This window comes from Plectrocnemia conspersa, unplaced genomic scaffold (genome assembly GCF_051122295.1).
Source record: "Plectrocnemia conspersa isolate PC_06_02 unplaced genomic scaffold, ASM5112229v1 ptg000006l, whole genome shotgun sequence".
In the NCBI taxonomy this organism is placed as follows: domain Eukaryota; kingdom Metazoa; phylum Arthropoda; class Insecta; order Trichoptera; family Polycentropodidae; genus Plectrocnemia; species Plectrocnemia conspersa.
Genome location: NW_028277170.1, coordinates 6,689,852 through 6,706,301, shown reverse-complemented (window position 1 = coordinate 6,706,301; position 16,450 = coordinate 6,689,852). Strand labels below are relative to the sequence as shown.

Below are 16,450 nucleotides of genomic sequence, written 5' to 3'. Positions count from 1 at the left end.
TTCGTATTTAAAAGGTTTTGTGTGTTTTCCCCTGAATCTTTACTTAATTACACTTAGGGATAACTTATTATTTTTTATTTATTAATTTTAAGCAATGAAAATGGTTATAAACCAGTATTGTGTATTTAACATATCTGTATATTATTGTACCCATTAATATTTTTGAAATAAACGCGTTAAACAACAAAACAATTCGTATCATCAATAAAACATCACTGCAGCGGTTCAATCTGTGCTATCTAATTGCCACCCGTCACCTTTTCGTCACCAAAGATCCATATTTTAATCTTAATGCTTTTGTACTGAGTACCCATGGGTACAATTCCTTGTCTTCGGGACGTAATGTCTATGACATGAAGTATTTCGTGAAGTTGCTTGGGAACGGCAATGATAATATGTGTCACAGAGCATCGACAGCTGTGCGATCAAGCTACGTGTGATCGAATCTCCACGTAAATCACGATCGCATCCAGTTTTTGCGCATATACAATTCTCACTGGTTTTCCTCTGGCTCAAGCTATCCTGCGTGCTAAGCTAAATATGTATGTGTTTGGCTATGCTATGCTGATCTGGCACAGTTTATGTAGGACGATGTATACTTTAGGTATGCGTCGCTTATATTTTTAAATTTTATGTTAATTTTTTTAATTTTATTCAAAAAAATTGTAATTAATTAACAAATAAATAAATGTTTGAATTCAATACAAACATTATATATTATTAGTATTAGTTTTGAATACTGCCGATTAGTGACGGCATCGCCGGGCTTGAACACGTATACGAGCACTCATATAATGAAGCAATTTGGCACACGCGCAAAAGTCGTCTTAAAGGTGGCATTTGGGGATGCGCGACCGCGATACGCGACAGCAACGGCGACCAAACGAAGAGACTACTATTATTCTCCTCCCTTTCTATGTCATAAGATTTCGTTGAGCCAGACTTTTGTTTATTTCATACCATAAATCCGCTGACCACCCCCCTTCTAAATCTGTGACATAATTTATGTAAGACACATAACACAAGATGACATTTGATAAACGATTCATTACAATTTTTAACCGATGTTTGGGGAATAATCACGCGCATGGCGATAAAAAATTCAATTTTAATTAATAAAACGTATTTATGTAGGAACACGTTGTTGGCCACTTACGCAGACGTTAGAGTCAAAAGCATAAAAAAGCAGAACAAATGTTCATAACACTCTGGTTTCTGAGTGAGGCACCTATATAAATTGATAAGTAACAAATAATTGTAATAAATGATATAATACAAGTCACAACATATGATTTTTTAAATTCCTTGTAATTCAAAAGTTGTCATGTTTCATGCGGAAAAAACGGCGTTACTTAAGTGCTAGCAGGATTTTCGTGCGTGAGCCAAATCGCTTCAGAGTATTTGTACAAATGCGGCGTTGGCCTGTTACTAAATGATTAGTATCTAGTTTTATTTTAATAAAATAATTAGAGCTTTGCTTACATTTAATTAATTTACCTACAGTTTATATTTAATTTAATTAGTTGTAGCGATTTAAATTTCCCACATTTAAATATTTTTGATTTTCCCGAAAGGGTGGAGAAAGCGGTCGGCAAGAGAGAAAGAGAGAGGTCGCTAGAGCAGACCGTCCGACGATAGTGGCAACACTGTCCGGCGCTCGGACGCCATGAGCGAATAGTCGGGGCGGCTCCTGCGTCAAGTGGTCGTGCGGCGCCGTCGCCTCCAGCATGGCGACGGCGCGCTTCTCCTCGCTCCTGCGACCGGCGCTGCTGTTAGTGGTGTTCGTCATCGGCTCATCCGCCGAGCAGGTGGTGCTGCTCGATACTACGGTCGAGCAGAAACTCGAGTGGACGCGCTACCCGTTCGACACGGTCACCAGCACGCCCGGCTGGATTGAGGAATCGTTCACAAACTTCGAGAAGGGCATCAACTGGCGTTCCTACGTCGTCTGCGACGTGGCCTACAACAACGTCAACAACTGGCTTTGGACGCCATTCATTGAGCGAGAGCAGGCTAACCGCATCTACATCGAGATCAAGTTCACTATCCGGGATTGCTCGCTCTTCCCTGGTAAGTTTTTCCTTTCAAGCCATAAACCCTCACAATGCATGCATAAAAAACGATTTTAACATATATTGTCACTTTAAAAAAAAATACTATATTCTTCCTTCATGTCCAAGTCATAAATCTCAGAAATATGACAATGGATAATGGCTATCATATTGTGCATTTAAATAAATGCATTTTTTTTTTTTCTTTCTCGTCGAAGTAATAAAGCTTATATGTTCATGGAAAACGACTTTGCTATATTGTCACACATAAAAAATACTGCATTCTTTTTTATTTATGTCGAAGTCATAAAGTTCAGAATTGTGAACATGTTAAACGTATTTGTGATAATGTCATACATTTAAAAATAATAAAATGTACTTCTTTTTTCTCCTCGTCAAAGTCATAATGCTATGTAAAATGAGCATGAAATACTGTCATATAGTGACCACGAGACATTGTAATTTAAAAAAATTAGATTCCAGTCCTTTGCTAATTGAAAAATAAATCTTAAAATTACTAACAAAATTACTAGAATATTGCTATTTTCTCAATTATAGTCAAGTGTATACATGGACAATGTAATTATCTACTTAATACTTGATGTTAGTACAGTCAAAAATAAATTTCACTACAAGTAGGATCTGACGGAGAGCATTTATGTCGTGGAAAACCCCAGTCAAGAATCTAACATCAACATACATAAAGGCTCGTATTTTTCTGGTTAGAATTTATATTAAAAGATCAGAATATATAGGCCGAAATAAATATCAGATGTTCAGAATTTATAGTAATTGGTCGGAATTTATATTAAATAGTTGAAATTTAATCTGGACTGGTCAAAATTTATATTAAATGGTAAGAATTATTTTGACAGACGGTTTGAATCATTTTTTCAGTCAGTATTTATTGCAGTTTACTAGTTAGTTTTTTATAAATTATAGCCAGTATATATACTATGGTTCGGTGTTTATTGCGCAAACTAAAATTGCACAGCGAAAATTTCTATAAGCGAAAATTCTGTTCACAAATGATCAATATACACATGTATAGCCCATCCAAGATGTTAGCGCTCATCATCGTTGTGTTGTAAACAAGGGTGCGTGTACGCATGCATGCATACATACATAGTTTTCCGCAAATTTGTTTACACCGATAGGAGAACGTTTCAAATACTAAATCAGGGCTGTTTTAAAAGTAGGATGACCATACGTTGGAAATTGAATTAAAAATTATAATGTGTTATATTTTTATTATTAACTATTGTCATGTTGTGGTATTTTATAATCAATAAAACAATTCCTGTAATGTTCTATTGGTATTTTAAAAAATATTTTATTGAACAGATTTTCAACCTGGAGAGTGATACCAAAACTGCTCTCATGTTTTTGAGTTAAATATGTATATAAATAAACAAAAAAAGTAAGAAAGGGATATTTTACACTTTCCTCACAAATTAAATTAAAAAAGTAAAAATTAATTGCACTTGTATTTTCACATGGTCACCCTATTATATTCTCTCACCAATACAGTGACGATGAGCGTTCATATATTGGACGGACTGTATGTATATGTAATATTACGTCACTTTATACAAAAAATAATGTCTATATCACAGATGTCAATATGATTTTAATTTAAAAATACCATGTTTTAGATATATTTTACAATTATATTAGTAATTTACATTGGTATGATACACTTACAGTTCCTATTTTTACAAAAATTTTTACTTAAAAATAAAGTTGAATATAAAAAAGTTAATAATTAAAAAGTAAGATATATTTGAAAATCAAACAATCTTCTATATTCAGAATTATCGTTGTGTGTAATTTTAGTGTGCGGTTGCTTTATAGTATATGATCTATATTCCAACCTCTAAATCAGCTTTATGCTGACATATTGTCAGCATAATACATGCTCATTAGTGTTTTAAGGCCAACTTGCTTGGTTTAGCTCGCAACATTGTCAGATGTCACACAAGCCAAGCGTTCTCACCGCCGCCGTTCTGTCGTTATTCCCGCTTCGTATTTCTTTTTCTAAAATAAATAACTTATTGCCCATTTATATTTGTAAATGTTATAATATTTTTTAATACATGATAGTCCTATATTTTTATTCTGATCACTTAATATTTATTTATTATAATTATGACCAGGCTGATAATAAAATTCTGACCATATAATTTGTTGCCAATAATAAATAAATACCACAATTGGTGAGTAATGTTAACTTTCTTTATAGACATAATCTAATAAATTAAGTACAGAAAGACAATATTTAAAAAAGATTGCAATTTTTGCCTCACTTTATTTTGTAATTTCCTTGGAGAAAACCTATAATGATGGATTGCCTTAAAAAACTTATGGCACGCGTGCCAAAAGTGGCACGTATATATTTTTTATCAGCGTACGACATGCACGATATCGGTTTTAATGTACAAGTGTAAATATGTTTTACATAAAAAACACATTTCGGAAATTGTCTAAAGAGATTAATTTAATATATGTACAGCGTTTTTTCTTGTGTGTACTGTTTCCAGAAAAATTAAATAAATGGTATGTACAACAACGTCTAATAGTTAAATCATTGAAAATTTATTTAATGAAGAATGGATAAAGCTAGATTTTCTTAAATACCGAAAAAAATTGTTTACTTATTTTGGTAAAATTAAAAAAAAATATTAAATTGTAAAAAACAGTTTTTTATTGTCTAAAACGTTCTAAGCTATATTGTAATTTTTCAATCGTGACGTTTTTTAAATACATAGTTTAAAATATTTTCAAAATACAAAATAGTTTTCGCCAGTTATTCAGTTAGGCACTATTCAGAAACTTTATATATTTTGCACCCAGACAATCAGCAGATAATCTTAATTTTGTGATTTTCGAGCAGTTGAATGTGAAATATGAATATTAATAGGTTTTCAATCAAATTCCAATTGGAAAAATATTTATAAAGATCGATCATTGGACGTAATTAAACACAATACAGAACAGTCTTATTTACAATTTTCCGTTCTACTTGTACCATTTAACCTTAAAATTAATTTAAAAGACCAAATTTTAAGAAATCGAATGACCAATAAATAGTAAACAAAAATACGAACTTGATAAAACATTTAGCATAAAATTTTCAACAGCAAAAATAATTGACTGTGATTTATATTCCAGTATATTATGAGTCTAATTGTATGATATTGTATTAAAATGTACTTGATATTGTATTTTTATTATATTAAATATATTTATATTAAAAAATAGGTTGACCAAGGATAGACGCTGATAAACTAGTGACTTTCTTAGCAATGTGTTGTAACTTTAAGTTAGATTTAATTTGCTAAAAGTAGCACATCAAACGAAACAATATATTAAGATATCAAGAAAGTATTGAAAAAACTTGAAAGTCAGTTCTTGTAAAGAATTAAAAAAAAAACTGAAAATGAAATAATTTCAGAATTTGAAATGGATCAAACGTAGTGTGGTGAATATTTTTATATAAACGCAGTAGATAATGTATTAGTATATGACAACTTCAAAGGCAAAATTATTACTAAAGCAATTATTGTAAAAGAATTCATTTCCATTTTAAAATTTAGAACGAAATTCTTATACATATTACTTAATCGTGCTTCGTAATTTAGTGTTCTAAAAAGTATTATAAACTTTCTATGATCGACATTAAGTCAAGAGTGACTACATAAATCGACGCTAAACAACATATTTTTAATTATTCTGGAATAATTAACGAATTTTTTAGGGCTAAAGCATGAAAAGTTTCTGTTCAATACTTTTTTTAATTGCATACAACTGAACTATTATTAACATTTTATATTTCCCTCCGTAGTCTTCAAAAGGTTGTCCCAGGTCTCGCACTTCCTCTGGAACACCTCGTTCATAAGCATTTAAAAATAATTTGCATTGTGCTAAAAGTTATAATGTAGAATGACATTTTAAAACTTTTTAATTCGCAAATGAAGAGATAAAAATAATATTTTTCACAAAAGCTAAAATAAAAAGCATAACTTAACTAGTGCATTCAAATCCTTTCTTGCGTCTAAAAATAATATTACATCAGCTAGTTTTAATCGGGCGCATTGTATTGCAAAACACGGAAAATCGTTTTCTGAGCGAGAGCTTTTAATAGAAGCCTGCTTTTAGGATGCGGCGATTCGTAGTTTTCCTATTTAATAACAATTTTATTATAAACTTGATAAAATAATTGCCAATTAATCTCAATACAGTAAAATATTGAATTTTAACTATGAACGAGAATACGTCTATCCAATTAATTTGCGATTTAAAAAGCTACGAAACTTGTTCGATTTATTTGAATGAAAGTACCGATATAACTGGTCAATTATTGTTAGATAGATACAAATCTGGAAATGTTATGGGAGAAAAATTAATAAATTTCACGGAAAAAACTACCGGTGTAGATACTATATGATTTACAGAATTATTTATATAAAATAAAATTATATTTAAATATACAGTTTTAACGCTTAAAAAACTTTAGATGTATTACTCATCTCAAATAAGATATTGAATATCCAATTATTGAGTTTTACTGTAACGTCACATTGTTTGCGATAAATGTAGTCAAGGTCTGATGCGAAATTGATACATATATGCCTTTTTCTAATGTACAAGTTTTGATATCCTCCTTGGTGAAATAATGTTCTTTCTACAGTAAAATGACGTTAATTACACAAATTTGCAGCAAACGTTTCTATATGATAAATGTAACACAATATTTTAATAAACATAATAAGGACGTGGGCATAGCATTAACTTTGTACGAAAACATTATTCTGTTTCTATCAAAAGTGGACGTATCGAATATTGATATTAATGAGAGAGCAATCAATAACTATTTGTCAATTATTGAAGAAATAAAAGAAGCTTTTTCAGGAAGATTCAATCATTTTTAAAATTTGGAAACAGTTTTCAAATCTTGAAACTGAGCTTTTTTTTGGCGAAGAGGTTTCCGTTAAAGCCAAAAGCTCATTATATTTTAAGGTGGTTTTCCGAATACGTTTTTTATAATGAGAGAATAAATTGCACAATTCATGTACATATGTTTAAAGTAGACTTACCATAATTATGCACCTCTAAACCGGAATAGCTAAAAATAGGTTATCTTATAATTTTTTGTTAAATTTGGGATGCTGAGAAAAGGTCATCACAGAAATTTTTGTTCATTTTGGGATACTGTGGGAGCTAAAAAAGATCATCTCGTAAATTTTGCGAAACCGGGACCGATGGACATTTTTTACAAAACAGATCTAACATAATAAAATAAAACTTTATTTGATCCAATTGTAAAATAAAATTAACTAATATATACGGATTTTACAATGTTCACTGATTATTACAGGGGTATTAAACATGGATCGCAAACACTATTTCTGGGGATTAGTTGGGCCGCAGCCATTTTATTTCAGTTAAAAATAATTATTAACAATCGGTTAAAAATTATTTTGCAATCTTCACTAAGAAAATTAGTCGTTTGCACAAGTATGTTGTTAATAATATACTTGTTTTCGTATTTAAATATATTTTATTAAATACTTAAATATTAGGGCAGCGGTTTCCAACCTGGGAGGGGCCAAAACTTTTTAATAAAAATATAATTTCCATACCATAATATCTACAAATAAATAAATTCATTCAGTGAATGAATGTTTATTTTTAAGCTGTTCGTAAAGCTGTGTGTTGATATGGAAGCCAATTATACCTCACTTCTGTATTATTGTGAAGTTCGCTGCTATCTCGTGCAAAGGTGATTCAAATGGTGGTTGAACTCATTGAAGAAATAGCAACCTTTCTAGAAGAAAACAAACATTTTATTGTTAAACCTGCCTATTTGGTTGAATTTTTTGGAAAATTGAGCGGTTTAAATAAATCATTGCAGGGATCACAAATGCATCCACTTGCTCAAAAAGCTGAAGTTATGGAAATCAAATTTACAAAAGAATGAGTTGGATATGTTTTCACTTTTAAAATATTTCTGGGCCACAGCCAATATTGAAGCAAGAAATCTTTTTATTGAACACTCGGATGCGAATAATGTTGTATTTTTCGAATTATTTCAAAGACCTTGATATCTCAAAGTTTTTGTGGATACAGAATCCATTAATCGACAATAAAGAAGACGAATTTGAGCTGACAATCACCGAAAAAGAAAACTTAATAGAATTATCATGCGATAACCTACTAAAACAAAAGTTCAAAATGAAACCATAATTCAATTTTAAATGAATCTTAGTGGAGAGTATGAATCTTTGTATTGCAAAGCAATGCATATGCTTCTACCGTTTGCGAATTCACAAAGCACTCATGTTAGAGCAACTTAGTGACGTCACAATGACGTTTAACGCCGACGCCAGTTCCACAAATACGCACAGGCGTCGCTTCATACGCCGCTGTGACCGCGGGGGTGGGGGGTGCATCTTGCTCGCGCGCATATTTTGTTTACACAACAATAACAACTTAATTAAAACAAAATTATTACCAAAAAAACTACATTATTATATCTATTAAATAAATAAAGGGTATGGAGGCGCGGAAAAAATTTTTTTTCGGGGAGGCGTAGTAGCATAGAGGTTGGAAACTGCTACCTTAGGGGATGTCTTGTTATATTATATTGAACATATTTACGAAATTATGTACAAGCAATTTAAAAAATGATAAACCATTTGGTTAGTCAGCAAATATCAAGTTCAAATTTGCGGTTTTAAATTTTATATGAACCCGCGATTTTTTGTCTGGGAGATCGGAGTACTTTATAAGACATTTTAAGAATGTCTCTCATCATTGGGAAAATATTAAGGATCGCTGACATCTCTAACGCCAGGCATCCACTAGAGAAATAATAATACTTTTAATTACAAAGTATGATAATTTTCGTTGCGATTTGCGATATGGCCTAAAATCGCTCTCTTCTTCGGAAGAAATAGTATGCCCAGAAGTAGTATCAGCGTCGATCTCGTCATTGTTCCCTGCAGATTAGCGATCAAAGTTTGTTCGGATTTTCTTGTTTCGATGACTAATTGTTTATGCAGTCCTCATACTCAGAAATTTAATTTTTGAGCCCACGTTGAAACTTGAAGGCTAGTTCGGAATTCGTATCATGAAAAATAAAATGGTCTTCCAATTTACGGCAAAGTTGTAGACCTTCCCGAATTATATTTGCCGTGAGGGGAACTGGTATTTCTTCCACCATGTCATCGTTCTCTGGTTCATTGTCAGAGTTAAATCGATATTAGCCATTAGTAATTCGTCGATATCATTTTCGTTGAAGGTATCAAATCCCTCTCCGCCAAATCTATGCGCTAAATTAACGATTTCAGCTGATATTGACACTGTTTCAATGTTTGCATTGACTTTTACACATCTGCATTCCAGCATGCATTTAGTGTGGGTCGTAATTCAGCGATAGCAGACGCAACATGATTTAAACAGTACAAAATTGTAATTTTTTTCCAAATTTATGTATTTAAAAAAAATGCATTAAAATATCCGCATAACTTGGAAATCGCACAAAAAGAGTGTTGAGTGTATTTCGTATTTGAATTTCTTCATTGCTATCAGCACCAGATAACATATCGGTATCACACGATATGCTAAAATTATTAGAATTATGAATCGATTCTATTTGATAGCTTATATAATATTCGTTTTTTGTGTGAACTAAAAGTTATATAATATAATAAATAATGCTGGATATGTGCACTCTATAATAATAAATAATGTACATAAATGCGAGCATGGGAAACAATCTGATGGCAATATACATTTTTAATGAAATTTCGGCATACTGTCACTCTTATTTCATAAAAATATCTTTTTCGTTTATTTTTAATGTCACTGGTCGGCAAGCTTCTGATTTACAGCAGAGGTCAGTGACTGCCACTTTTGAATTAAAAATTTAAAAAGGACTATTGGATATTTTTTCAAACTAGTAGGAAGTTATTTGAACGTTTTGCCCCTAATTCGTTGTCATATTTATGGAAAATTTCAAGCCCTTTAATCGCAAAATTATTAGATATTTTACTCGTAGTACGAAATTGTGGCGTGGAAAAACAAAAAACATTAATAAACAGGCCCAGCCTGTTCATTAATGTTTTTTTTTTATTTGTGTTACCTTGAATTATTTCGTCGTTATAGAAACATATTTTTAACAATTTGCTATAAATTCTAAATAGATGCGAAAATTGTAAAATTTGCGAATAGTTGCTAAAATTATATTTTTTGTAGAGAAAAATTAGTTTATTTCCAGATGTCTTTAAAATATAAAAAAAAAACTTCGAAGCTCACTTCATATTAACACTTAAAGTGACAGTGATTCAACCTGTCTCTTTAATATTCTTTCGACATCGGTCGATATTCACCCAAGATTTTCATCGCTTGACTTTTTTGTTTCCAATTAGTTTCAAAGTTTCATCATTCAATAAAAATTTTCTTCTGCGACTCGTTCGATGGGTTCGCGCGGTGCACTTTCAAAGGTAAACATTTGTACCGCATACAATCTCAGGTACAATGGAGGACTGAAAATTCCGAGAAGGCTATGCTTGATGTGCTGCTTCGAATCACAGCAGAGTTAAAAAGGTATTAAACTGAAACGCACGCTCGTGATTCACGCGGCAAATTGTTAAAATACTTCATAGAGCCTGTAATTTATGACGGCTCTTAAACCAACCATGCCCTTCAAATTAGCATCGCTGGCGGGAACCAATCTTAAACAAACAATTGAGCACAATACATTACATGTGGTATACGCTATAATTTGTGCAACAAAGTTTTTAAAGAAATTTAAAGTTATTAAATAAAGTTTTTTTTATTGATTGCGATTGAAAAATCATAGATTTTGTATATTCTTAATTTACATTTAAAAAATAAAGTAGTAAATAAATATAAGTAATGTTTTATTATTATAATTTGTAGTCCAAAGCTTTTCTAACAAGTGTTGCCACAAGTCCAAGCCATTTTGAATAAATATATAGTTAATTTAAATAAAAAAAAAACTATTTATTCTGTATTATATCTTTCAAGGTGTATATTATATATAATAACTTTTATTTTGTCAGAATTAACTTTAGAAGTTAAATTATATATTTATAATATAAATAGTATTATAGTAATTTATTACTAGATTTTTATTTTCTTTTATTGAAATTATTTTTTTATAATTTAATAGAATTTAATTGATATTAATTCAAGAAATGTACTAATATTAATCTTATTAGATTATAAAAGTTTATTATTTATAAGAATTGTTTTATTATATTTTATTTATAATATTATTAATTTTAAGATATAATTTCAAATAACTTAAGACCTATATATTTCAATACCTATGAACAATTAACTCTAAAGGGTTAAACATATAATGGGAAATCACTTTACCTGTTTATTTTTCAATAATAATATTCAATTGTAGTCTGGCATGATTACTATGATTATATAAGAAATTGCAGATTTGACCCAGCATATGTCGAATATATCTTGCCCTTCTCAGAAGAATCGTAAAATTTTGACTGGTTGTAATTTACGACTCTTCATAAACTACATGCTAAGGGTTTTGCATGTATACATAATAATATTTTATTGTTTGCGCTTTAACATATGCCCCTGTTATTAAGCGAAATAAACTTCAGCTTTATGACTTTTTAACTTGAGAGTAAATATGTATTTAAAAAACCATAATTGTTTATTTGTGTAATATTTTAAATGCTAATTTTAATTTTAATTTTTGTTTAGGTAACGCCCTTAGCTGCAAAGAAACATTCAGCCTTTTGTATTACGAGTTCGACGTAGCTACCCGTGAACAGCCACCCTGGGAGCCTGATACCTACAAGCTCATCGGTCGAATAGCTGCTGGCGAGGGGCGTTTCAATACAAACTCGGAAGTCGTCATCAACACGGAGGTTAAGAGCATCGCTATTGCCAAACGAGGTGTCTATTTTGCTTTCAGAGACCAAGGCGCTTGCATCTCGATTTTAGCCGTCAAGGTGTACTACATCACTTGTCCGGCTGTTGTAATTAACTTTGCCAACTTTCCTGTCACACCGACTGGCAAAGAAGTCACTGTGATTGAACAAGCGAACGGCACGTGCGTACCCAACGCCGAAGTCGTCGATAATCCTACTTATTTATGCAAAGGAGATGGAAAATGGGCTCATCCGTCCGGTAGTTGTAAATGTAAAGCCGGATATGAACCAGACTTTGAAAAACAAACTTGTATGCAATGTCCTCCCGGTCAGTACAAATCCAGCACCAGCGACGACTCTTGTTCGCTCTGCCCGGAACATTCCAAATCTACAAAATATGCCGTTTCCGAATGCATATGTGATTCTGGTTATTTCCGAGCCGAAAACGATCCCAAGAGCATGGCTTGCACACAATGGCCATCGTCACCTGAAAATCTGACAGCGACCTTTGTTGATCAATCTACTGTCATATTATCATGGAGACCTCCTTCAAAACTAGGCGGACGGTCTGACACAGTATATAAAATAAAATGTGAAGTATGTGGACCGTCCGTACAATATCAACCTTCGGCTGAAATTTTCAACGATACTAGAATCACCGTTTCAGGATTAAATCCCGTCACTACGTATAGATTTCAAGTATTTTCCGAGAACGGTGTCACTAAAATATCCAACCACGACCCTGAATTTGTCGAAGTTTCAATAACGACGGAACCGTCTATAGTCAGCTCAGTCAGTAAAGTCAGAGTCATTTCAGTGAAAAGTTCAGAACTCACTTTAGCATGGGACGCTCCGTTGGTCAACGAAGTCAACGAGCCGGAATTCGACGTTGTCGACACGTACGAAGTACGTTGGTTTGCAAAACAAGATGCAGATGCCAGCAATTTTAGCACAATTATTACGTCAGATGTACAAGTTACTATAAGTGGACTTCAACAGCAAACCGAATACGGTCTTCAAGTGCGAGCCAAATCTCAACACGGATGGGGTGAGTACAGTACGGTAGTATTCATGCGAACTGGCCAAATAATGGGACCTGCTTACATCGGAGAAGAAGATAACATGCAAGTCAGAATTATAGCCGGAGCCATGGTAGCCGTTGTCATTTTATTGGTTGTGATCATCATCATGACTGTAATATTTTTGCGATCCAGAGCAAACGACGAATGTAACAAGAAGCAACCTAACGATTGCAGTACGTTGGATTATAGAAACGGCGAAGTGTACACTGGTCTCGAGAATATTCCGGTAAAGACTAATTCGAACGTGACCACTCCTCTGTTCACTGCCGCCGGAGCATCACGGACTTACATCGATCCGCACACATATGAAGATCCTAACCAGGCAGTGAAAGAGTTTGCGCGAGAGATTGACGCCTCTTGTATAACAATTGAGGCCATAATAGGAGGCGGCGAATTCGGTGATGTGTGCCGAGGAAAACTGAAATTACCGCCGGCCTGCATTCAAGAAATCGACGTTGCGATTAAAACTCTGAAGCCGGGGTCAGCCGATAAGAGCCGCTGCGATTTTCTAACCGAGGCTTCAATTATGGGACAGTTTGAGCATCCGAATGTCATATTTTTGCAGGGTGTCGTCACCAAATGCAATCCTGTTATGATCATCACCGAGTTTATGGAGAACGGCTCTCTTGACACTTTCTTGCGAGCGAACGATGGCAAGTTTCAAGTGTTGCAGTTGGTCGGCATGTTAAGAGGAATAGCGGCCGGCATGCAATATTTATCGGAGATGAACTACGTACACAGGGATCTGGCGGCTCGCAATGTTTTAGTAAATTCCCAATTAGTTTGTAAAATCGCTGATTTTGGATTATCGAGAGAGATCGAATCGACTACCGAGGGCGCTTACACGACACGAGGCGGCAAGATACCGGTGCGCTGGACCGCGCCCGAAGCGATTGCATTTAGAAAATTCACTTCTGCGAGCGACGTATGGTCACTCGGAATAGTCTGCTGGGAGGTGATGTCGTTCGGTGAACGACCTTATTGGAATTGGAGCAACCAAGACGTGATCAAGTCCATCGAGAAGGGATATAGATTGCCTGCACCGATGGACTGCCCGGAGGCCATTTATCAGCTCATGTTAGACTGTTGGCAAAAGGAGAGGACGCACCGTCCAGCTTTTATTAGCATTGTGAAGACGCTCGATAAGCTGATTCGATGCCCGGACACTCTGCGCAAGATTGCTCAAAACAGATCAGCCAATCCGTTGGCGGGAGATGCTCCTGATCTGACGCATTTCAGCTGTGTAGAAGACTGGTTGAATTCTATCAAAATGGCCAGGTACGTGGAGAAGTTTCATGCGGCCAACATCACCGACATGGATTCGGTCATCAATTTAAACGTGCAGCAGTTGACGCTGCTCGGCATCACGCTAGTGGGACATCAGAAGAAAATCATGAACAGTGTACAAACGATGCGGGCTCAGATCAGAGTGAACGGCACCGAAGGGTTCTTAGTGTAACAGATTTTTTACTGCAGTTATATATTGAGTCTTTTTAGACCGCGATGAGATTTTCGGACGTTTTGCGGCACATGTACATAAGACTCGTTTTCCTTTTGTGGTGTTTAATTTATGTGATTATATAATTGTGATTTAATATTTAATAAGATATTCATTGCCAATTTGTTCTTTAGCACTCTTTAATAATTTATTTTTAGCTCAACATAAAAAAATTGCCGTTAAGTAGTTGACTGTTTTAATTTTTATTCCTACGTTGTATGTGTGTGTATGTTATTTAGACACGGCGACGGAGACGGCAGTTGTATTCTTATCTTGCCAACAAACTTAGAGATGTAATCGCCGTCAATTTTAGTCGCTGGCATTTAAGATCTTTGCGTGGAACATTTTACATTCCTTTCGCAAACAAAGCATTTATATTAGAACGAATTTCCATTACTTTTAAGTATTTATTGTACAGGGTCGATGCGCAATTCGAATATTATTTTTCTCGAATTTTCGGATTTTTTAATATTTTTTACGATATTTTTAGACTAAATTATTCTTCACAGTATAAACAAAGATGCAAAATGCTCTTTTTGTATAGATAAGTACATCGTTTGCTTTACCTAAAACGTATTATATTCGTGTACGTATTATATTTAAACCATTATAAAAAAGTAAATCAAAAAGTAAAGGCGTATGATATGATAAAATCGAAAGAAGAAAATATATAAATATTATTTTAGTTATTAGTAAAAAATAAATAAATATAAGCAAATGCCTTTGCTTTTTGGTTCACAATCGAATATTATTAACTATATTATTAACTTCACCGTTAGATTCAAAGTATTGTTTAGTTTTCTCTGTCGCTCGATAGAATTTTAAAAAGATCACTTTATTAATTGAATAAAAATTGTTACAAATATAGTAAAGGATTAAACTAAAATATTATTAGATAGAACAAATATAAAAGAGTATACTTTTCTAATGTACGATGATTAGCTTTTAATACTTAATTGCCTAAATAGCTCTTGTGTATATAATACACGGAGTGCCATGAAACTCAGAAATAATTATGTAATTCATATAAATTAGAAATGATTGATTTTGGATCATCGTGTAGTTGAGACTAGCCAATTTTTGTAAAACAATATTTTGAGTTATGGAAAGACAAAGCCGTCGTCGGATGTCTTCGAAGAGCATAATCGAATATTGGAATGACTGATACTCTTATAATCATTTATTATTTAATTAATTAATTTTATAAAACAAAATATTAACGAATTGTATATGTTTATATTGGAATATATATTAACCGACCCAATAAAGTTGCTCGAATAATTGTTTTTTATACTGCTTAACAACGTAAAACAGAGATTTTTTGGCAGCATTTATTTTTTACATTATATTTTCAATTACTTTATTTCATATAGTATGCATTTTAATATAAATATCTGATATTGTATATATTATAATGTGTATTTGGATAGAATATCTAGATTATTTTATACATATATACATGTATATATATATATATATATATATATATATATATATATATATATATATATATATATATATATATATATATATATATATATATATATATATATATATATATATATATATATAAATATATATATATATACATGTACATATACACGTCCCTGTGTTAATATGCACTAAATTATTCCGCATATGTAATACATACACACATATACATAGAGACGCACATAGCGATAGATAAATTGTATTAAAGGTCTTATACATTAAATATTACTATAATTATTATGTATGAATAATGACAATTTTTGTAAGGATTGTAATATTTTAACGAAAAAAATGTCTTTTGTAATATTGTATATTTATATTATATTAAATATTATTATATATAAGACGTTGAATAAATCATCCATGACAAGAACATTATGCAATTAAATTTGAGAC

The 16,450-nt window shown here is 32.5% G+C and overlaps 1 protein-coding gene across 1 annotated transcript; it reads left to right on the top strand.

Annotated features, from left to right (window-relative positions):
* The first annotated feature begins 1,616 nt into the window (after positions 1 to 1,616).
* Eph (Eph receptor tyrosine kinase) lies at positions 1,617 to 15,230 on the top strand. Its single transcript, XM_088188139.1, has 2 exons — positions 1,617 to 2,070; positions 11,814 to 15,230. The coding sequence occupies exons 1-2, from the start codon at positions 1,728 to 1,730 to the stop codon at positions 14,522 to 14,524; spliced, it is 3,054 nt and encodes a 1,017-aa protein (XP_088044265.1). The 5' UTR covers positions 1,617 to 1,727; the 3' UTR covers positions 14,525 to 15,230.
* Positions 15,231 to 16,450: the final 1,220 nt, after the last annotated feature.